Consider the following 23,492-nt stretch of genomic DNA (forward strand, 5'->3'; position numbering starts at 1 on the left):
TTCTAAGTGGAAAGAATCTCTCCACCTCTACCCTATCCAGCCCCTTCATTATCTTATAGGTCTCTATAAGATCCCCCCTCAGCCTTCTAAATTCCAACGAGTACAAACCCAATCTGCTCAGTCTCTCCTCATAATCAACACCCCTCATCTCTGGTATCAACCTGGTGAACCTTCTCTGCACTCCCTCCAAGGCCAATATATCCTTCCGCAAATAAGGGGACCAATACTGCACACAGTATTCCAGCTGCGGCCTCACCAATGCCCCGTACAGATGCAGCAAGACATCTCTGCTTTTATATTCGATCCCCCTTGCGATATAGGCCAACATCCCATTTGCCTTCTTGATCACCTGTTGCACCATCAGACTGGGTTTTTGCGTCTCATGCGCAAGGACTCCCAGGTCCCTTTGCACAGTAGCATGTTGTAATTTATTTCCATTTAGATAATAATCCAGTTTGCTATTATTTCTTCCAAAGTGAATAACCTCGCATTTGTTAACGTTATACTCCATCTGCCAGATCCTCGCCCACTCACTCAGCCTGTCCAAATCCCTCTGCAGACCTTCTATGCCCTCCACACGATTCACTTTTCCACTTATCTTTGTGTCGTCTGCAAACTTTGTTACCCTACACTCAGTCCCCTCCTCCAGATCGTCTATATAAATGGTAAATAGTTGAGGCCCCAGTACCGATCCCTGCGGCACGCCACTAGTTACCATCTGCCAACCAGAAAAGCGCCCATTTATTCCGACTCTCTGCTTCCTGTCGGATAGCCAATCCCCAATCCACGCTAACACCCTACCCCCAACTCCGTGTGACCCAATCTTCAGCAACCTTTTGTGAGGCACCTTATCAAACACCTTTTCGAAATCCAAAAACACCGCATCCACTGGTTCCTCTCCGTCAACCGCACCAGTCAGGTTTACAGGTGTGCTTGGTTTACTGTACAGAGCAGGGTTGCAACCTACTGGAGGGAATTTATTCCAATTGGGTGAACAGTTTGTTGTTCAGAGCTGAAACGAGAAGTCTGAGGAAGAACGTGGCTGATTGAATTGTATCTCTTATTGTTACAGATGGTTAAGGAAACAATTCTACAACGTGGATCGGAATCGAGAAGACCGGTAATGCCAGCTAGTGATTTTATTTGATTTTGATTTGATTTGATTCATTATTGTCCCATGTATTAGTATACAATGAAAAGTATTGTTTCTTGCGCGCGATACACACAAAATATACTGTACAAAGGGAAGGAAAGGACAGAGTGCAGAATGTAGTGTTACAGTCATGGCTAGGGTGTAGAGAAAGATCAACTTAATGCAAGGTAGGTCTATTCAAAAGTCTGACGGCAGCAGGGAAGAAGCTGTTCTTGAATCGGTTGGTACGTGACCTCAGACTTTTGTAACTTTTTCCCGACGGAAGAAGGTGGAAGAGAGAATGTCCGGGGTGCGTGGGGTCCTTGATTATGCTGGCTGCTTTTCCGAGGCAGCGGGAAGTGTAGACAGAGTCAATGGATGGGAGGCTGGTTTACGCGATGAATTGGGCTTCTTTCACGACCTTTTGCAGATATCTTGGAATAGGATATTCCTTCGAGATAAGATTGGAATGTCAGGAGCAGGGCTGGAGGATTTATTTTGCTGCTTCTCTTATTGTTTTCCTGCTCCGTCCACCCCCCCCCCCTCTTCCAGCCTGGAATTTCACAGTGTAAGCCAAACGTGGCTAGATCAGGTTGGCCCATACTTTTCACCTGGCCGGGGGCGGCGGGGGGGGGGGGTGGGGGGGTGGGGGGTGGGTGGGGGGTGGGTGGGGGGTGGGGGGGGGGGGGGGGGTCACCATTTCTCACTCCAGGGTCAGATAAGCAAAATTCAGAAGGATAGCATTTGGCGCACGTTAAACATGAAGTTCAAAACAGAAGATGATGGATGAAAAAGAAACACCTTGCTGGGCAAAAAACAACTTCGGAACAATAAATTGATAATTTAAAAAAATAAATGATAAAAGTTGGTGATTAGAATGTGAAAGGTTGAGCATTTGTTTGTGTGTGTCCAGCTCACTCCCACTCTCAGTTCACTCGCTGGCCTCCGGTGTGCGGGAATGAGGTTGAACGTGGATGTTGAATCTGGGAGCGGGCTGGACACACACTCCCCTACTTCTCAGTAGATCAGTCGGGTACCTGGATTGGATAGTTACAGTAAAAGTGCTGTTAGGAATCCATATGGATGGGTGCTCCGTGTTCCTGTTTTCCCCAGCCCAATTGGAACGTGCTATAACAGACAATCTTAGTTGAAAGTCCACCCACTGTGTGGTCCAGAGACTATGGGCGGGATTTTATGGTCTCGCTCATCCTGAATCCGTAAAATCCCAACCGAGGTCAACGGACTTTTCCATGGTCAGTCCCTCGCCTGCTCCGATTCCTGTGGCGGACGTTGTCTGCTTGTGAAACACCCACTCCATCCTCACTCCTCTCCCTCAACCATCCATAGAATCCCTATAGTGCAGAAGGAGGCCAGTCGGCCCATCGAGTCTGCACCGACCACAATCCCACCCAGGCCCTATTCCCGTAACCCCACATATTTACCCTGCTAATCCCCCCGAAACGAGGGCCAATTTAGCATGGCCAATCAACCTAACCCACACATCTTTGGAGTGTGGGAGGAAACCGGAGCACCCGGAGGAAACCCACGCAGACACGGGAAGAATGTGCAGGCTCCACACAGACAGTGGCCCGAAGCCGGAATTGAACCTGGGACCCTGGTGCTGTGAGGCAGCAGTGCTAACCACTGTGTCGCCCCATACTTCACCCACTTTCCGTCGCGCTCATCATCACCCACACCTCACTCTCACTCAACTAGCCTCACTCACCCACTAACCTACTCTCACTCATCCACTCACCCACCCTCATTCTCTAAATCAGCGGGGAGGGGTTGCGATGAGAGGGAAAGGGAGACCTGAAGCAGGGCCTGTGGCTTAGCAATGGCTGAACGTAGCTGTGCCCCAAGGGCTGCGAAAAGCCAGTAGCAGCCAGGAGAATTCAGTGCAAGCCGGGGGAAACAGGGAGAGAGTGCGGGAAAGCAGCAGGAACTTGGAAATAGTGATAAGAGAACCGGGGGAGACTGTCGAGAGAGCAGGGGAGAATTTGGTGGCGGGGGGGCAGGACGAAAGTGGGAGAGAGATTGAGGGAGAAAGTGGCAAGAGAGCAAGAAGGAAAGTGTTGAGGAAGGTGGGGGAGAAGTGGGGGGAGAGAGCCAGAGGCAAAAGGGGAGAGCGCGGAGTAAAGAATGGGAGTGAATTAGGCTGTGATTAGAGGAGCTGTGCCTCACAGCAAACCTCAGTTCCGTGAGCAATCTCACTGGTATTTTGATCAGTGGCTTTGCAGACCACAATGCTTGTTCGAGATAAATGTTTTAACAGTGCTGCTGGGTTTACCGACTCCCAGTTTAAAGAATCATCCATCAGTTCAGTCATTACTGTGCATATCTCTGGAACAAGCTGAGGTGTAAATGTATTTGAACAGCATAGCTTGGGAAAGGTGTGTGCGTGTGTGTGTGTGTGTGTGCGTCTGTATGTGAGTGTGTGTGTGTGTGCGTGTGAATGTGAGTGTGTGTGTATGTGAGTGTGTGTGCGTGTGTATGTGAGTGTGTATGTGAGTGTGCGTGTGAATGTGAGTGTGTGTGTATGTGAGTGTGTATGTGAGTGTGTGTGTATGTGAGTGTGTGTGCGTGTGTGTGCGTGTATATGTGTGTGACTGTGTATGTGAGTGCGTGTGTATGAATGTGTGCGTGTGCGTGCGCACGTGTGTGTGTGCATGCACACGCACACCTGTGTGTATTGTGTGTTTGTGCGTATCAGTGTTCATCTATGTGTGTGTTTGAGTCTTATTGTGTGTCAGCGTGTGTGTTTGTGTGTTCTGTGAGTCTGGGTGTGTGTGCCTGTGTCTATATGTGTGTCCATGCGTTTGTGTGTGCATTTCTGTGTGTGTCTGTCTCTGTGTCCATCTGTTTAGTTGTGTGTCTGAATGTGTCTATGTCCATCTGTCTGTGTATCCATGTGTCTGCGTGTGTGTGTGTGTGCTTGTTGTCAGTGCTTCCTTAAAGTTTATTTATTAGAGTCACAAGTAGGCTTACATTAACACTACAATGAAGTTACCGTGAAAATCCCCTAGTGTGTGTGCTTGTGTGCCTGTGTTTGCATGTGTCTATATTTGTATCTGTGTGATTGCATGCCTCTGTGAGTATGTCTGTGTGTATAGGTATGTGTCTGTCTGTTTTGTGCATTCTGCTGCCCTTCTAAGTGCTTTCATATCATTGTGGATCTCCCCCTGTGGCTTGTTACTCTCTATCGTATTGTAATACAATGTCTGATGATTGCTGCACCTGGTAGCCCTACACCTTATGAAATGGCTGAGCTAGAAATGTGCCATGAGTGAAGTGTGTGAAATTCACAGAGTTGTGCTTTCCTATTGCACGTGTATTGCTTGCTCCTAACCCCAAGATAGAGTGATGCTGAATAATGGATGTGTCAGGATCTGGCAACCTCCCAGATTACAATCAGTTGTCAATGCAGCTCTCGAGGGATTGTCTACCAGTTACAGGTTTGTATTCGTATCAATCCAAATCTAGATTAGTGAAAAGCCAGTGATAAGTTATGCAGTGTAAACAGAAAGTGCTACAATTACTCAGGGGGCCAGGTAGCACCCATGGGAAGAAAAGCAAGAGCTAATGTTTCAGATCCATGACCTTTCATCAGATAAATTATCCTCCAGCATTGAGCAGCATAGGGCCCAATGCTAAAGAGCCGAGGCACCAGAGTAGTCCGTTCCTTAACACTGTAGGACCGATTGCCAACGATGTCCTTCTGAGACAGTTGAGAATGGTGGAAGAGGCCAGCATGAATCTTGAGATTCTCCTAAAAAACCTCAACACATATTTTAGCCCAAAACAAAACCTTGAGAATGAGCGAGTGCACTTTAATCAAAGTTACCAAAGACCAGGGAAATCAGTCGAATTATTCCAATTCCTTGTGTCGCTTCATGAGTCCTTGCAGAAATGATGCATTGAAAGATGAACTTATTCACAACTGCACTGTCGTCACAGCCCATGATGTAAAGTTCTCGGATTTTTTACAAAGCAAAGACGACCTCACTCTTGATCAAGTATGCAAGGCTGGCCAAACTCAGAGAAATAAATCACCATGACACTGAAGGTCTAGATGATTCCATTAGCTGGGTAGACCCGGGGCGGCAGCGCCATCCACTCAAAAACCCACCAAAACAGACAAAAGGGCGGGAAACCCTACAGTAGCCATATAAAGGTGCTTACATTGCAGCACAAAGAAACAACACAGGGTGCCAAGACTGCCCGGCAGGGGCTGCAGCATGGCTCCATTGCAGAAAGACTGGATGCTTTAAGCACTTCTGTAAATCCGGTGCGGCAGGGTGGCACAGTGGTTAGCACTGCTGCTTCACAGCACCAAGGACCCGGGTTCAATTCCAGCCTCCGGTCACTGTCTGTGTGGAGTTTGCACATTCTCCCTGTGTCTGTGTGGGTTTCCTCCGGTTTCCTCCCATAGTCTAAAGATGTGCGGGTTAGGTTGATTGGACATGCTAAATTGCCCCTTAGTCAGGGGGACTAGCAGGGTAAATATGTGGGGTTATGGGGATAGGGCCTGGGTGGGATTGTGGTTGGTGCAGACTCGATGGACTGAATGACCTCCTTCTGCACTGTAGGGATTCTACGAAATCCAGCAACTTTAATAGATGGAGAATATTTATGAAATGCAAACTGTCCAAGAAATTGTAAATAGTGACAAAGACTAAATTATCGAGTTTCATGGGGAAGGAAAATGATCTGAATCAAGACTATTGGCCAATTACAGTGGAAGCTAAAGACTATTGGCTGATGTTACAATATTAACTGATCCTCTGGACTGGCTCCAGTCAATAGGATTTGCAGATTGATACCCAATCTTTTTGGCCGCATTATGAACGCACCTTCCAAGTCCTGGGACTTTGACTGATGTTACAATATTAACCGATCATTTAAAGTAAAATTTATTATTAGTCACTAGTCGGCTTACATTAACACTGCAATGAAGTTACTGTGAAATTTCCCGAGTCGCCACACTCTGGCAGCTGTTGGGGTCAATGCACCTAACCAGCACATCTTTCAAACTGCGAGAGGAAACCAGAGCACCCGGAGAAAACCCATGCAGATACGGGGAGAACGTGCAGACTCCACACAGACAGTGACCCAAGCCGGGAATCGAACCCGGGTCCCTGGCGCTGTGAGGCAGGCAGTGCTAACCACTGTTCCACCATGCCACCCCTGTAATTTGGATATAGGACTGGCTGGCTCCATCTGGACTGGCTCCAGTCAATAGGATTTGCAGATTAATGCCCAATCTTTTTGGCCGCATCATGAACGCGCCTTCCTTGGCCATCAAGTCCTGGGATGAGACTTCAGCCCAGGGCTTCTGGCTCAGAGACAGGGACGCTAACCACTGCGGCGCCACAAGACCTCCATTTGACTCTGATAACTCTGCAGTAACAAACCATATTGCATGTTACAAATCAAAACGCCTCATGTACTCGGGATAATTGGATGTTTTTTCCTCTCCTAGGATCACCGTGAAGGATCTGAAGAGCATGCTGTCACAGGTCAACTACCGAGTGCCCAACATGAAATTTCTACGGGAAAAAATTACAGTAATTGAATTATTTCTGAATTTAATCCATTTGTCATGGGAAATATTATCTCATCTATTTACCTTGTCTCAATTTTTTCCTGTAATGTAGCTTTGCCGATTGGTCCACAGTAACCGTGACGCACAATGTGTGGACCCTAATACAGTCCGTCCAAACTCGATGCCATCCCTGACCAATCCAGTCCTACTGAAGCACACAAGGCAGCTTTAATAAGGAATTCAACTCTTGTTTTTAATTATTTGCCCTATTTGGGATTTATTTTCTCCTGTGCCCGCACAGTCCCTGTGCTTGAGCTGCGTCTCTTCCCTCTTGAGTTTGATTGAGGTTCTGTTCAGACTTTGCCTCTAACCCAAGCCTCTCTGCCCCCCTCAGCTTTGGTTTGATCGACGCTTGTGTCAACACACAAATTGGCCACATTGCTAATCTGACCATTAGCAGTGAGGGCCACCAGAAAATCTGTTTATCACCAGTGTCCCTATATAATGCTGTACCAGTATGGTAGAATTCCTGTACCCTCCAGTATTTCCTGCAGACACTGTTGTACTATCCAGTGTCTCCATTCCATACTGTATCACCCATTGTACCTATATGATATAGTACCACCCCACTATCTCTATATCATGCTGTACTATCCAGTGTCTCCATTCCATACTGTATCACCCAGTTTACCTATACAATGCTGTACCACCATTGTCTCCATACGATGTATCACCCACTGTCTGTATCTCCCATTGTGTCCCTATGATGCTAAACCAGCCACTATCCTATGGCATGCTGTACCATTCACTGTCTGTATATGATACTGTGCCATCCATGGTCTGGATAGAGTTCCTATACCCTCAGTGTCTCTTCGTGTTGTTGTGCTATCCAGTGTCCCTAATCGATACAGTGCCACCCAGGGCATCCTAAATGATGCTGCACCATCCACTATCCCTATGCCATGCTATACCACTCAGTGTCTCTATATGATGCTGTGTGACCCGGTGTTGTGGATCTGTTGCTGAATAGTTCAAAGTTGCTGATGTGACCCTGTGCTGGTTGATTCTGCCTCTGACATCCAGTGTCAATGATTCTTATCTTGTATCAAGCGTTATCATAGAGTCATAGAGGTTTATAGCATGGAAACAGGCCCTTCGGCCCAACTTGTCCATGCCGCCCTTTTTGTTAAACCCCTAAGCTAATCCCAATTGCCCGCATTTGGCCCATATCCCTCCATACCCATCGTACCCATGTAACTATCTAAATGCATTTTAAAAGATAAAATTGTACCCGCCTCTACTACTACCTCTGGCAACTTGTTCCAGACACTCACCACCCTCTGTGTGAAATAATTGTCTCTCTGGACACTTTTGTATCTCTCCCCTCTCACCTTAAAATCTTCAATGTGACGCTGTGGCAGCTGCTGTATCTAAATAGGTTATTTATGACATAAGGCCAGCTACCCACAGTGGCACAGTGGTTAGCTAACTCACAGCACCAGGGACCCGGGTTTGAATCCCGGCTTGGGTCACTGTCTGTGCGGAGTCTGTGTGGATTTCCTCCGAATGCTCCGGTTTCCTCCCACAGACTGAAAAACATGCTGGTTAGGTGCATTGGCTGTGCTAAATTCTCCCTCAGTGTACCCGAACAGGCACCGGAGTGTGGTGACTAGGGGATATTCACAGTGACTCCATTGCAGTGTTAATGTAAGAGTACTTGTGACACGAACAAATAAATTTAAAACTTAGTTCCACAAGGTGATTGGATTACAGTTGTAAAATTTAATGTGTATTTATTATTAGTCACAAGTAGGTTTACATTAACACTGCAATGAGGTTACTGTGAAAGTCCCCGAGTCGCCACACTCTGGCGCATGTTCGGGTACACTGAGGGAGAATTTAGCACGGCCAATGCACCTAACCAGCACTTTCTGAGTGTGGGAGGAAAGCGGAGCACCCAGAGGAAACCCACGCAGACACGGGGAGAATGTGCAGACTCCGCACAGACAGTGACCCAAGCCAGGAATCGAACCCGAGTCCCTGGCACTGTGAGGCAGCAGTGCTAACCACTGTGCCACCGTGCCACCAGGTACCAAGACAGATACCAGCCAGAGGGCCTTCCCCTCCCCTCATTCTCCGGAATGAGTCACACTCCCAGTAAAAATCACATCCCAGTATTTTCACACTGGGAATAGATAGATAGGTTCTTGATTAATAAGGGGATCAGGGGTTATGGGTAAAGGCAGGAGAATGGGGATGAGAAGGATATCAGCCACGATTGAATGGCGGAGCAGACTCGATGGGCCGAGTGGCCTCATTCTGCTCCTATGCCTTATGGAATAAGATGGCTACTGACCTAATCTGGGTCCCCTGATTACTTCTTTTATTGTCTCCAGGACATGGAGTTGCGGAGTGGAGATGTCACGTACTGTCAGTTTACACAGCTCTATCGAAGCCTGATGTATGACGCTCAGAAACATGTAAGTGGAAATGTGGAGCTTTTTTTTCAGGAAAGAAAGAACTTTCGTAGCTGCTGTGCATCTCAAAGTGCTTCTGAGGAGCAGTCAATGTTATGTAGACAGCCACAGCAGTCGTTGTGCGCAGAGGAGCAAGTCTCTCATTGAGCTGGGTGACTGGTTAATTACTTCTCCTGGTGGTGGTTGTAGGATTAAGTGTAAAGCAGGAAATGGGGAGAATTCCCGACTCTTCTTTCAACAGTGCCATTGGATCTTTTACATCGATTGGAACAGGTTTAACTTCTGAATGAAGGAGCAATGCTATCTCACCTCTGCACTGAATCATCAGCTTATAGCGTGTGCTCACATCCTTTGATCAGTCATGAACCCGTGACCTTATGGTTAAGAGGTGGTGGAATTGTCTGAGATTATGGGTGAGATTCTCTGGAACCCAGCCACGTGTTTCCCACCGGAGAGAGGTGGTGCGTTGTTTGCCAGCGGCGGGATTCGCTGTTCCCGCCGCTCGATGGAAATTCCCATTGACGTCACCCCCATGCCGCAGGGAAACCCACAGGCCGGGGTGCGTTGCCGGCAGGAACAGAGAACCCCGTCGGCGTGAACGGCCGGAGAATTCCGGCCTCTGCTCTTTCTTCAATAACTTGATGGTCGCAGCGCCATCTGGTGTGGTACTCAGGTCCCAGAATGGATGACCGTTGGTCTGTGTTGAGTTAGTCGTGTTCAGTGCAAGATTGGCATGGTCTAAGCTGAGGGAGTGCTGCACGGTCTGAGGGTGAGGCCTTTCAGATGAGATGTGAAACCAAGGCCCCATCTCTTCCAAAGATGTGTGGGTTAGGTTGATTGGCCAGGTTAAAAAAAAAATTGTCCCTGAGATGTGTAGTTAGAGGGATTAGCGGGTAAAATATGTGGGGGTAGGGCTTGGGTGGGATTGTGGTCGGTGCAGACTCGATGGGCCGAATGGCCTCCTTCTGCACTGTAGGGTTTCTATGTTTCCTCGCCGTGGACTCAAAAGGTCGCACAGCAGTATTCCTAACAAGAGTAGGACGGTTCTCCCTGCTATCCCAGACAATACTTGTCCATCAACCAGCGGGTGCACTCACTGTACAGAGTTCAGGACAGCTGGGGGTGCAGGTGTCAGACGGCCTCAAGTTGATACTGGAGGGCTGGTCATCACCACCAGCCCCCACCTCGGGTCCTGGCATTTGTCAGGTTCCAGGGCACCGCAGTAGGACTTCCTCTGATCGGTGGCCTTGGTAATCCTTTTAATTGTGTTAACGACCTACCACGGCATGCAGAGAGGTAACTCTCACCTCACCTGACCTGCCTCCTTAAAAATAGGACCCATAAGACATAGGAGCAGAATTAGGCCACTTGGCCCATCAACTCTGCTCCGTCATTCAATCATGGCTGATATTTTTCTCATCCCCATTCTCCTGCCTTTTCCCCTGATCCCCTTATTAATCAACAACCTATCTATCTCTGTCTTAAAGACACTCAATGACCCGGCCTCCACAGCCTGCAGCGGCAAAGAGTTCCGCAGATTCACCATTCTCTGGCTGAAGAAATTCCTCCTCATCTCTGTTTTAAAGGATCTTCCCTTTAGCCTGAGGTTGTGCCCTCTGGTTCTAGTTTTTCCTACTAGTGGAAACTAGTAGGTCCAGAGGCATAAAGATGCCAGCATGTTGGCACATCAGCCGGCACCAGGAAATTCCAGGCCTGCCTTCCTACCCTTCCCGCCCCCAGTGGGCTTCCAAATTCAACCCATCCAATCGCTTATCTCACTGGCGGCAATGGGAGACTAAGTCGGTTAGGATTGTATTCATTGGAGTTTAGAAGAGTGAGAGGGGATCTCATAGAAACTTGTAAAATTCTAACAGGGTTAGACAGGGTGGATTTAGAAAGAATGTTCCCGATGGTGGGGGAGTCCAGAACTAGGAGTCATAGTTTGAGGATAAGGGAGTTAACCCTTCAGGACTGAGGTGAGGAGAAATTTCTGCACACAGAAGGTGGTGAATGTGTGGAATTCACTACTACAGAAAGTAGTTGAGGCCAAAACATTGTGTGCTTTCAAAAAGGAATTAGATATAGCTCTTGGGGCTAAAGGGATCAAGGGATATGGGGGGGGGGGGGGAAGGGAGTATCAGGATATTGAATTTGATAGAAACATAGAAGATAGGAGCAGGAGGAGGCCATTTGGCCCTTCGAGCCTGCTCCGCCATTCATTACGATCATGGCTGATCATCCAACTCAATAGCCTAATCCAATAGAAACATGATGATGATCAGCCATGATCGGAATGAATGGCGGAGCAGGCTCGAAGGGCCAAATGGCCTCCTCCTGCTCCTATCTTCTATAAGCTTGCTGTTTGTATATTAGTTGGTGTAATTCCTACATTATAACAAGAGTATCACTTCAGAGACATTTCTTCAAGGCCTATCCTGAGATCATGAAAGGTGCTAGATAAATGCAAGCGCTTTTTAAGCAAATCCAGAGAGCAAAAATTGTAATAAAATTCCTGCTGACTTGATGAAATTGGTTAAGTGACTGTGTTGGGATTCAGCTCCTATCGTGGTTTCCATTCTTGGCTCAGGTATGAAAGCAGAGGGGAACTCTCCAGCAGAAGACCAGTCACAATCAATGTGCTTGATGCCGTCTGCAAACTGTACTGTTTCACATTACCAACAGCGAGGGGAAGGGGGGGAGATCTTGTGAAATATATTTGTTTAAGAAGCATCTCACTTTCTAATTCTGTCTTGTTGCTTCCTCTCCAGATGGAGGTCCGCTTTCTTCAGAGGTAAGTGGACAAGATCACTTGGAAACGGTTTGCAGCATGCGATGTGGGAGACGCCTAGGGCAGGATTTGTATGGCGGGAGCTCTTGTTGCCCTACGGGTACATGGTGCCACCTCCAGAACAAAGAACAGTACAGCACAGGAACAGGCCCCCCAAGCCTGCGTCGATTATGATGCCTGCCTAAACTAAACCTATATGCACTAACGGAGCCCGTATCCTTCCATTCCCATCCTATTCTGTACTCATCTAGATGCCCCTTAAAAGTCACTATCGTACCTGCTCCCACCACCTCCCCGGACACCGCCTTCCAGATATTCACCACCTTCTGGATAAAAAAACTTGCCTCACACATCTTAGGACATGGAGTCTCCGGGAGTTACCCAATAACGTGTTAATATTATTTCAAGATAAATGATAAAACGTTGGCCTTGGAAAACAGCTGGGAAATTCTTGCCAACACTGAAAAGTATCTCCTACGCGGAGAAGCTTGAAAAACTGTGCTGTAGTTTCTCGAAACAATAAGATCTTCCTGCGCTGTGCCAGAGGGCAGAAGTATTTCTCAGACTTTAGCCTCTCCCACTTGGCAATCCTATCTTTATGCTGCTCTTACAGTCGTGACAATTTTTTCCCTTTGTGCTGAATCGACTGCCGTGGACTATCATTAATATCTGGAATTAAGAATCTACTGATGACCTTGAAGCCACAGATGCAGCCAGGCCTGCTGAGCTTCTCCAACATTTTCTGTTTTTATCCTACATTTAATTCTACCTTTAACGAGGCAAACAGGAATGTGTCTGTAATCCCTCTCTCTCTCTCTCACATGGAGTGATGGGGGTGATTGTACCCGCTGCTTCTGGCTTCACTCAGGTGAGCCCGCCCCTGGGTTGTGACGTGTGATCTTTCTATTCCACAGGAGCTGTGAGAGGCCTGAACTTAGCCTGATCTCGCTGCAGGATTTCCAACAATTCCTCCTGGAGTATCAGAAGGTAAGTCCTCTCAGAAATGAAACAGCCGCACCCTCTCGAGTCGGCGCCTGTCATCACCACATACTTTCTCGGCTTAACAGAGTAACAGAGTTTGACCTGAGGGCATTTCCAGTCAGCAGCAAATCATTCTTTCATCTTCGAGCAAGTTGTTCTGCTGCACAAGAGAAGCAAATTGGCAATGTACGCTCTACAACCTCCCATCCACTGACTCCGTCTACACTTCCCGCTGCCTCAGCAAAGCAGCCAGCAGAATCAAGGACCCCACGCACCCCGGACATTCTCTCTTCCATCTTCTTCCATCGGGAAAAAGATACAAAAGTCTGAGGTCATGTACCAACTGACTCAAGAACAGCTTCTTCCCTGCTGCTGTCAGACTTTTGAATGGACCTACCTTGCATTAAGTTGATCTTTCTCTACACCCTAGCTATGACTGTAACACTACATTCTGCACTCTCGCCTTTCCTTCTCTATGAACGGTATGTTTTGTCTGCACAGCGCGCAAGAAACAATACTTTTCACTGTATGTTAATACATGTGACAATAATAAATCAAACCAAATCAAACCAAACCAAAACAAGAAAATGGGAAAGTGATCAAGGTTGTGGGGATGTATTTGACGCTAATTTAGGGACAGCAATTCCACTACTTCAGTGCACAGAGAAGAATTGCAATGCCAACAAGGGTACTATTGAATGGATTTGATTTGATTTATTATTGTCACATGCATTGGGATACAGTGAAAAGTATTGTTTCTTGCACGCTAGACAGAAAATACAGACCGTACATAAAGTACAGTTTATTAGTCACAAGTAGGCTTATATTAACACTGCAATGAAGTTACTGTGAAACTCCCCTGGTCACCACTGTGCGGCTACACTGAGGGAGAATTTAGCACGGTCAATACACCTAACCAGCACGTCTTTCGGACTGTGGGAGGAAGCCGGAGCACCCGGAGGAAACCCACGCAGACACGGGGAGAATGTGCAAATTCCAGACAGACAGTGACCCAAGCCGGGAATCGAACCCGGGTCCCTGGCACTGTGAGGCAGCAGTGCTAACCGCTGTGCCAAAGGAGAGGGTGCAAATATAGTGTTGCAGTTACCGATAGGGTGTAGGGAAAGATCAGCTTAATATAAGGTAGGTGCATTCAAAAGTCTGACAGCAGCAGGGAAGAAGCTGTTCTTGAGTCGGTTGGTACGTGACCTCAGACTTTTGCATCCTTTTCCCAATGGAGGAAGGTGGAAGAGAGAATGTCCAGGGTGTGTGGGGTCCTTGCTTGTGCTGGGACAGTATAATGTAGTACATAGGAATTAGGAGCAAGATTGGGTAATTCAGCCCTTCGAGCCCCCTGCGCCATTCTATATCATCATTGCTGATCTCCATCTCATCCTAACTCTACTTTCCTGCCTTTTCCCCATCGCCCTTTATCCTTTAGGGTGGCGCAGTGGTTAGCACTGCTACCCCACAGCACCAGGGACCCGGGTTCGATTCCCGGCTTGGGTCACTGTCTGTGTGGAGTTTGCACGTTCTCCCCGCGTCTGCGTGGGTTTCCTCCGGGTGCTCCGGATTTAAGAACATAGGAACTAGGAGCAGGAGTAGGCCATCTGGCCCCTCGAGCCAGCTCCGCCATTCAATAAGATCATGACGGATCTTTTTGTGGACTCAGCTCCACTTACCCGCCCGCTCACCATAATGGGTGGTTTCCTGCCACAGCCCAAAGATGTGCGGATTAGGTGGATTGGCCATGCTAAATTACCCCTTTGTGCAAGGGGGACTAAGCTAGGGTAAATACATGGGGTTATGAGGATAGGGCCTGGGTGGAATTGTGGTCGGTGCAGTCTCGATGGGCCAAAAGGCCTCCTTCTGCACTGTAAGGATTCTATGATCCTGCTTTTGATCAAATTGTTTATCTATCTCAAGTACAGCACATATAAACAGCACAATATGTATAATATAGGGACGCCACTTCCACGAATTACTAACTCAGTGCACAGAGGGGACATTCAATGCCAACCAGGAGAACTATTGTGTGGGAGTGAAGTGTCTCCCAGAGGTTTGCAGGAAATCAATCCCGGCACTCACTACCCACTGTGCCACTTCCAGAATGGTTTACAAGGCCTTTAATTCTGTCTCAAAACGCTCAGTAACTAAATCTACATGAAGATACGTTAGCCGTGAGCAGTGCTGACCTCCTGTTATTTTTCCCTAGGAATTGTGGGCTACAGATATCCACCAGGTGCGAGAGTTTATGTTCAGCTACCTTCGAGACCCGCTTCGAGAGATCGAGGATCCATTTTTCTACCTCGAGGAGGTAAGTTAACCTCCGACTGGGATGCGCATCCTGTTAGTTGTGGGCTACCGTTACTGAGCTGTGCCACGACATGGCAATAAGGCATCGAGGTGCCCAGCACACCTGCTGTAAGTAGGAAGAAAAAAAAGAACTGAAAGGCCTAGATTTATTTTTTTAAATTCTTCCATGGGACATGGGCGTCGCTGGCTGGCCAGCGTTTATTGCCATTCCCTAGTTGCCCCAGGGCAGTTGAGAGTCAACCACATTGCTGTGGCTCTGGAGTCACATGTGGGCCAGACCAGGTAAGGACGGCAGATTTCCTTCCCTAAAGGGCATTAGTGAACCGGATGGGTTTTCCCAACAATCGATAATGGTTTCGTGGTCATCAGTAGATTCTTAATTCCAGATATTTTTTATTGAATTCAAATTCCACCATCTGCCGTGGTGGGATTCGAACCCAGATCCCCAGGACATTAGCTGAGTTTCTGGTTAAAAGTCCAGTGACCAACCCAGATTTCAATCTTGCGACCCACTGAGATGAAGGAAAATCACTCATGGGGCCCACTCAGCCATTACCTTTCATGAGCTCGGACATCCTGAAGCATTTTACAACCAATGAAGTCCTTTTTGAAGTACCTTGTAATGTGAGAAATGCAGCAGGACAGGTTAGTGCATGGCAACCTTCCGCCAATGACAGTATGATCACGACCAGATGATGCGATTTAATCATGTTCATTGAGGGCTAAATATTGGCCAGAACAGCAGGGATAATTCCCTTGTTTTTTTCTTTGAAAGAGTGCTACATTGGACCTTTCCATTAACAGCTGAGGTAGGTGGGGCCTGGGTTTACCATTGCAACCTAAGGACAACACCTCTGGCCACCCAACACTAGGGGAGGAGCTTTTCCCGGCTCTTCCCGCCGGCGGGATCTTCCAGTCTCGCCAAAGGTGACAACCCACGGCGGTTCCCCAGTGGCGGGATGGGCGAGCAACACAAAATGCTGTAGACATCGGCGGGACCGGAATATCCCACCGGTAGCCAATGCTGAGCCCCACGGGGGGGGTGGAAAACTTCACCCCAGACTGTCGTCTTTCTTGATTTTCGTACTTAAGTTCTGGAGTGGGACTTGAACCCACAACCTTCACCCTCAGCACCACCAATTGACCCACGGCACTAAAAGTGGTGAACTGATAGTTGAGAGTTTGCGGAGGCAAAGGCTGAGCAGATTGTGTCATCAGTGGAGGATTTTCTCAGACTTTTTCCTAGGAGAAAGTGATCAATGGATTATATTTTTTCGACCCTTTTTTTAAAAAACATTCCACTTTACACTACGGTGTTCATCAGTTCTAGAAAGTCTACAATGGGTCAATGAGTATGGCAGACTGGTGCAGAAGGTGAAGTCGCATGGGATCAGAGGTGAGCTGACAAGGTGGATACAGAACTGGCTCGGTCAAAGAAGACAGAGGGTAGCAGTGGAAGGGTGCATTTCTGAATGGAGGGCTGTGACAAGTGGCGTTCCTCATGGATCAGTGCTGGATCTTTGCTGTTTGTAATATATATAAATGATTTAGAGGAAAATGTAACTGGTTTGATAGTAAGTTTGTGGACGACACAAAAGTTAGTGGATTTGCGGATAGCGATTGGACCATCAGAGGGTACAGCAGGATATGGATCGGTTGGAGACTGGGACGGAGAGATGGCAGATGGAGTTTAATCTGGACAAATGTGAGGTAATGCAGTTTGGAAGGTCTAATACAGAGAGGAAATATACAGTAAATGGCAGAACCCTTAAGAGTATTGATAGGCAGAGGGATCTGGGTGTATAGGTACACAGGTCACTGAAAGTGGCAACGCAGGTGGAGAAGGTAGTCAAGAAGGCATACGGCAAACTTGCCTTCATCGGCCGGGGCATTGAGTTTAAAAATTGGCAAATCATGTTGCAGCTTTATAGAACCTTATTTTTATTATTTATTTGTTAGTCACAAGTAAGGCTTACGTTAACACTGCAATGAAGTTACTGTGAAATTCCCCTAGTCGCCATGGTCCGGCGCCTGTTCGGGTCAATGCACCTAACCAGCACGTTTTCAGAATGTGGGAGGAAACCGGAGCACCCGGAGGAAACCCATGCAGACACAGGGAGAATGTGCAACCTCCACACAGACAGTGATCCAAGCCGGGAATCGAACCCGGGTCCTTGGCGCTGTGAGACAGCAGTGCTAATCACTGCTACTGTGAGTTAGGCCGCACTTGGAATACAGTATTCAATTCTGGTCGCCACACTACCAGAAGGATGCGGAGGCTTTGGAGAGGGTTACAGAAAAGATTTACCAGGATGTTGCCTGGTATGGAGGGCATTAGCTATGAGGAGAGGCTGGAGAAACTTGGTTTGTTCTCACTGGAACCATGCAGGTTGAGGGGCGACCCAATAGAAGTCTACAAGATTATGAGGGGCATGGACAGAGTGGATAGTCAGAAGCTTTTTCCCAGGGTGGAAGAGTCAATTACTCGGGGGGGTATAGGTTTAAGGTGCGAGGGGCAAGGTTTAAAGGAGATGTACGAGGCAAATGTTTTACACAGAGGGTGGTGGGTGCCTGGAACTCGTTGCCGGGAGAGGTAGTGGAAGCGATTTTTAAGGGTCGTCTGGACAAATTAATGAATAGGATGGGAATGGAGGGATATGGTCCCCGGAAGGGCAGTGGGTTTTAGTTCAGTCGGGGCAGCATGGTCGGTGCAGGCTTGGAGGGCCAAAGGGCCTGTTCCTGTGATGTAATTTTCTTTGTTCTTTGAAAGTGCCAGAGTCTGGTGTAGGAGGCAGGAGGGGACACAGAGGTTGAGTGAAAGGGTAGAGCCTGGCATTGAGGGCAGGAAGGGCCATGAGGATTGGGTGGAAGGACAGAACCTGGAGTAGGAGGCATGAGAGGCCTGAGGGGTGGGAGAAAGGGCAAAGCTTGGCAAAGAGGCATGAAGACACATAGGGAGCGGGTGGGGCTCTGTAACTTGGTGTGGGGGCAAGTGAGGGACCTTTTTAACTTAACTTTTAAAAGTCCCCTCATGCACACCAGGGTTCACGACTCATCTGCAGGGCTCTTTAAAAACATCACCCGACTGCATGAAAATCATGGAGGCGGGGGAGATTCCTATCTCCACAAGGGAGCTGGTCCGTCCAGGGGGATCGGATTCTAACAGGAAGGAACTTTTAAAAGCACGCCTGAAAATGGCATTGTCTGGGAATGGGATTGGAAATCTGGGCACCAAGAGTGCCCGCCATTTTAAATGGGCTCCCAAGTCAACCTGACATGCTGAAAATCCAGGTTCCTATTACTCTCTCCATAGACGCTGCCTGACCTGCTGCGTATTGCGAGAACTTTCTGGATTTTTTTTCTCTGAAATGACCACTCGGTTGTATCCAAGGCGATTAAGGATGGGTAATAAGTGCTGGGCTAGCCAGCAATGCCCACACCCTGTGAATGAATATGACAAAAATAATGCGTTAAATCATACCAGGAGTGATTTCGCAATCCTTTATGTGCAAATCAGGTCAACTGCAAGAACTCACTTTGTGACAACTCTTCACCTACAGCGAGATGTCCCAGAGTGATTTAAGCTCAAGAGCAAAATGGGGAATAAACAGAGGCGTAGCTGGGACGTTATGGAGGGAGGGTGAGGTGGATCATGGAAGGCACAGTCCAAGATGGTTCAGAGGAAGTTTTTAAAATGAGAAGTGAGGTGACAAGGCAGAGAGAACTGGACGTAGGCCAGTGTTAGAGCAATAGAATCCATAGAATCCCTTACAGTGCAGAAGGAGGCCCGCCAAGTCTGCACCCACACCAATCCCACCCAGGCCCTATCCCCGTAACCCCATGTATTTACCCTGCTAATCACCTTGACACTAAGGGGCAATTTAGTATGGCTAATCCAACTAACCCGCACATCTTGGGACACTAATGGGGCAATTTAGCATGGCCAATCCACCTAACCCGCAGATCTTTGGAGTGTGGAAGGAAACCGGAGCACCCGGAGGAAACCCACGCGGACACGGGGAGAAGGCACAAACTGCGCACAGCCACCCCAAGGCTGGAATCAAACCCGAGTCCCTGATGCTGCGAGGCAGCAGTGCTAACCACTGTGCCGTAGTGAATGTGACCCTTCAACTGCAGTTCAAGTTTACAGAGCAGATCCTGTACTTCCATTTTACTCTATGGAGGCTTAAGCAAAGTGATGGGAGTGAAGCTCCCTTGCTCAGGCCAGTTGTAGCCCTTCTGGCTGGGGGTGGAGGGGGAGTAAAGTGAGGAAGAGTGGAGCGGGTGGGAGGGGTGGTTTTGCTGAACTTCATTGTTGCTGATAACCTTTGACTCTTTATTTCATTGTCCTTCCAGTTTCTGACGTTCCTGTTTTCCAAGGAAAACTCCATTTGGGATTCCCGATTTGATCAGGTCTGCCTGGAAGAGATGAGTAACCCCTTATCTCACTACTGGATCTCATCATCTCACAACACGTGAGTTCATCACCGCGAGAAGGAGTAGCCGTGTGCTGTCACGTTCGAATCAGAGAACATCGAATCCGTACAGTGCAGGAGCAGGCCGCTCAGCCCATCAAATCTGCACTGATCTTACCCAAAGCCTATCCCCGTAACCCCATGTGTTTACACTGCTAATCCCCCGAACCTACACATCCTGGGACACTCGGGGCAATTTAGCATGGCCAATCAACTTACCCTGCTCATAGAAACACAGAAGATAGGCCATTCGGCCCTTCGATCCTGCTCCACCATTCATTACAATCATGGCTGATCATCCAACTCAATAGCCTAATCCCCATAACCTTTGATCCCATTCTCCACAAGTGCTATATCCAGCCACCTCCTGAATACATTCAATGTTTTGGCATCAACTACTTCCTGTGGTAATGAATTTCACCACTCTTTGGGTGAAGAAATGTCTCCTCACCCCCGTCCTAAATGGTCTACCCCGAATCCTCAGACTGTGACCCCTGGTTCTGGACTCCCCCACCATCGGGAACATCCTCCCTGCATCTACCCTGTCTAGTCCTGTTAGAATTTTATAAGTCTCCATGAGATTCCCCCCTCATTCGTCTGAACTCCAGCAATCAAACTTTTTGAATGCGCTTTGCCAGGTTCCTGGTGAAACCTTAGGTAAGCCACCAGTGTGCATTTTAGTCAATGCCTCTCCTTTGGAGTAGAGTTTCGGGGTCTGAAACCTTCTTCTGGAGGTCTTGTGGAATTGTATTCTGATAAAAATAAATAAAATAAATTTTGATAAAAATCTTGGGATTGTGGTTGGTGCAGACTCGATGGGCTGAATGGCCTCCCTCTGCACTGTATGATTCAATGTTCAGCTCCGCTGGCACAGCCTGCCTTGCCAGTATGTGGCATTTTATACAAAGTCCAAATAATACTTATAAATTATTCTTGTGTGTCATGTCCTTGCCCCATTCTGGGTCATGGTCCCATTCCAGGATTTGACTGTGGAAGCTGTGTTCTTAACGTGGCCAACCTGGTTGACAGTCAAGCTGTAAACTCTTCCAATACGCCAATGGCAAGTGGTGGGAGCAGGTGAATTTCCTGGTCAGCCATGTTTGGTGTGGAGTGACGCTCCTCAAGCCATGGCGGCTGGTAACTGGCTAGTGACCTGTTCCAGGAGAAGCTAACTGCAGAAACATGCATGTTCTTTGTCTGCCTCTTGTGTCAGTGGCTGGGAAAGCGTCTTAAGTATAAACTTTATTCTAATTCCCTCCTCCCTCTCTCTCTTTTCTAAAGTGTTTGGCACGGTGGCACAGTGGTTAGCACTGCTGTCTCACAGCGCCAGGAACCCGGGTTCTATTCCCGGCTTGGGTCACTGTCTGTGTGGAGTCTGCACATTCTCCCCGTGTCCGCGTGGGTTTCCTCCGAGTGCTCCGGTTTCCTCCCAAACTCCAAAGATGTGCGGGGTTAGGTTGATTGGCCATGCTAAATTGCGCCTTAGTGTCAGGGGGACTGGCAGGGGAAATGCGTAGGATTGTGGTGATAGGGCCTGGGTGGGATTGTGGTTGGTGCAGACTCGATGGGCTGAATGGCCTCCCTCTGCACTGTATGATTCTATGTTCAGCTCCGCTGGCACAGCCTGCCTTGCCGGTATCTGGCATTTTATACAAAGTCCAATCCTCCTTCATCTGGTGGCCCTTTGCAGGAAGATTGTACAGCAGAAATAGTTGGTTCATGATCGAATCCCTGGTTATTTTCTATTCCCTTCCTAGCCCAGAGAACAAGCATGGGGGGGCAGGGGGAAGTTTTCCCGTCCTGTCCACCACGGGCATCGTAGCGGGCGGAGGGCGGGCCATGCAAATGTCCATTGACCTCGGGCGGGATTTTCCGGTTTAGGGGCGAGTGTGGACGGAAAATCCCGCCCATCGGCCGGGATTTGATGACCCCACTGGGGCGAGGCTCGTAAAATCCTGCCCGAGGCCAGCGGAGAATTCTGTTCTGCGAGCCACGCAGGCCCCGATTCCGGGGCGGTCGAGATGGTAAAATTCCGGCACTAGTGTCTGTGCCACCGGACTGATCGAGATCCACTCCCTCGGTGTAAAATTGGGGAACAGATTGCCAATGCGGGCGGATATTTTTTGCGGAAGGGGTTCTGTACCGAAAACCCTTGAAAGCAGAACCTTGCTGATGCTGAGTGTGCAGCGCTGGCCTAATAGGGGAGTGTGGGTGGCCGGGTGGGTAGTCCCCGATGCTTTATTCTGCCCCGGCTACTTTGCTTTGTCCCCTTGTGCAAGATGCCCTTTCCGTGGCTCTGATGGTGCAGTGCAGGTTGTCTGAATCTGTGCCTGTTATCAAACACCGCACCTCCTGCTGTCAACTCACCATCACTGACAGAGATAGGATGGTAAACAGGAAGTGACACAACATAGCTGTGGGTGCAAAGGTGATATAAAGAAGCTGCTGGAGCCAGGAAGGAAAGACTTTGTTCTATCAAGCAACTCAAACTTTCATTTCTGTAATGGAACTCGTGTCACCTTGCACAGCACAGTAACAGCAGCTTCACAGAATCCCTACAGTGCAGAAACAGGCCATTTGGCCCATCGAGTCTGCGCCAACTCTCGGACAGAATGTCTCACCCAGGCCCTATCCCCGTAACCCCGCACTTTCATCCATCTAACCTGGACATCTTGGGACACTTAGGGGCAATTTAGCATAGCCAATCCACCTAACCTGGACATCTTTGGACACTTGAGGGGCAATTTAGCATGGACAATCTACCTAACCTGGACATCTTTGGACACTTAAGGGGCAATTTAGCATGGCCAATCCACCTAACCTACACATCTTTGGACATTTAAAGGGCAATTTAGCATGGCCAATCTACCTAACCTGCACATCTTTGGACACTTAAGGGGCAATTTAGCATAGCCAATCCACCCTTACCTGCACATCTTTGGACACTTAAGGGGCAATTTAGCATGGTCAATCCACCTAAATTGCATACCTTTGGACACTTAAGGGGCAATTTAGCATGGCCAATCCACCTAACCTACACATCATTGGACTTTGGATGGAAACTGGAGCACCCGGAGGAAACCCACGCAAACACAGGGAGAAGGGCAAATTCCACACAGGCAGTCACCAAGGCCGGAATTGAACCCGGGTTCCTGGCACTGTGAGGCAGCAATGCTAACCACTGTGCCACCATGTCGCCCTATTTATTAAAATAGTTGCATGAATAATGCACCAATTGAGATTCTCTGTGTTGCTGAACCCACTGCATGTGGAAAGGTTGTTTCTGTGACGTCTGGCAACTGTGAATGTTTCTGCTGGTCTGTCTTTGCGACATCCCTGACTCCCGCTATCTCTGTTGCAGCTACCTGACAGGGGATCAGTTCTCCAGTGAGTCCTCACTGGAAGCCTATGCTCGCTGCCTAAGAATGGGATGTCGGTGTATTGAATGTAAGCAAATCAACTTGTCTTCTTGTGGCATGTAGGAACTATTTAATCGAGCAACATAAACCATTGGATTGATATCACTACAAAAACAGGTAGAAATGAGGAGATTGTAAAAGTTCAGCACATATTCTGTTCAACCTAAACATCTGAACCTGAGCCCAACCTGGACTGATGGATTGAGAACATCATCTAACGGCTGGTAATACGGATCTTGAGTAATTTATAGAATCATAGAATCCTACAGTGCAGAATGAGGACATTCAGCCCATCGAGTCTGCACCGTCCACAATTCCACCCAGGCCCTATACCCACAACCCCATGTATTTACCCGAGC

General features: G+C 48.2%; 1 protein-coding gene across 1 annotated transcript in view; it reads left to right on the forward strand.

Annotated features, from left to right (window-relative positions):
- The window catches only part of plcg1 (phospholipase C, gamma 1), a 586,083-nt gene that overhangs the window by 505,015 nt on the left and 57,576 nt on the right, over positions 1-23,492 (forward strand). Inside the window, exons 5-12 of the mRNA XM_078236798.1 lie at positions 1,073-1,120; positions 6,615-6,699; positions 9,074-9,157; positions 11,923-11,945; positions 12,857-12,929; positions 15,139-15,240; positions 19,596-19,714; positions 23,076-23,161. Coding sequence (XP_078092924.1) covers positions 1,073-1,120; positions 6,615-6,699; positions 9,074-9,157; positions 11,923-11,945; positions 12,857-12,929; positions 15,139-15,240; positions 19,596-19,714; positions 23,076-23,161 — 620 coding nt within the window. The remainder of the gene's footprint in view (positions 1-1,072; positions 1,121-6,614; positions 6,700-9,073; positions 9,158-11,922; positions 11,946-12,856; positions 12,930-15,138; positions 15,241-19,595; positions 19,715-23,075; positions 23,162-23,492) is intronic.

Source organism: Mustelus asterias, chromosome 20, assembly GCF_964213995.1.
Source record: "Mustelus asterias chromosome 20, sMusAst1.hap1.1, whole genome shotgun sequence".
NCBI classification, from domain to species: domain Eukaryota; kingdom Metazoa; phylum Chordata; class Chondrichthyes; order Carcharhiniformes; family Triakidae; genus Mustelus; species Mustelus asterias.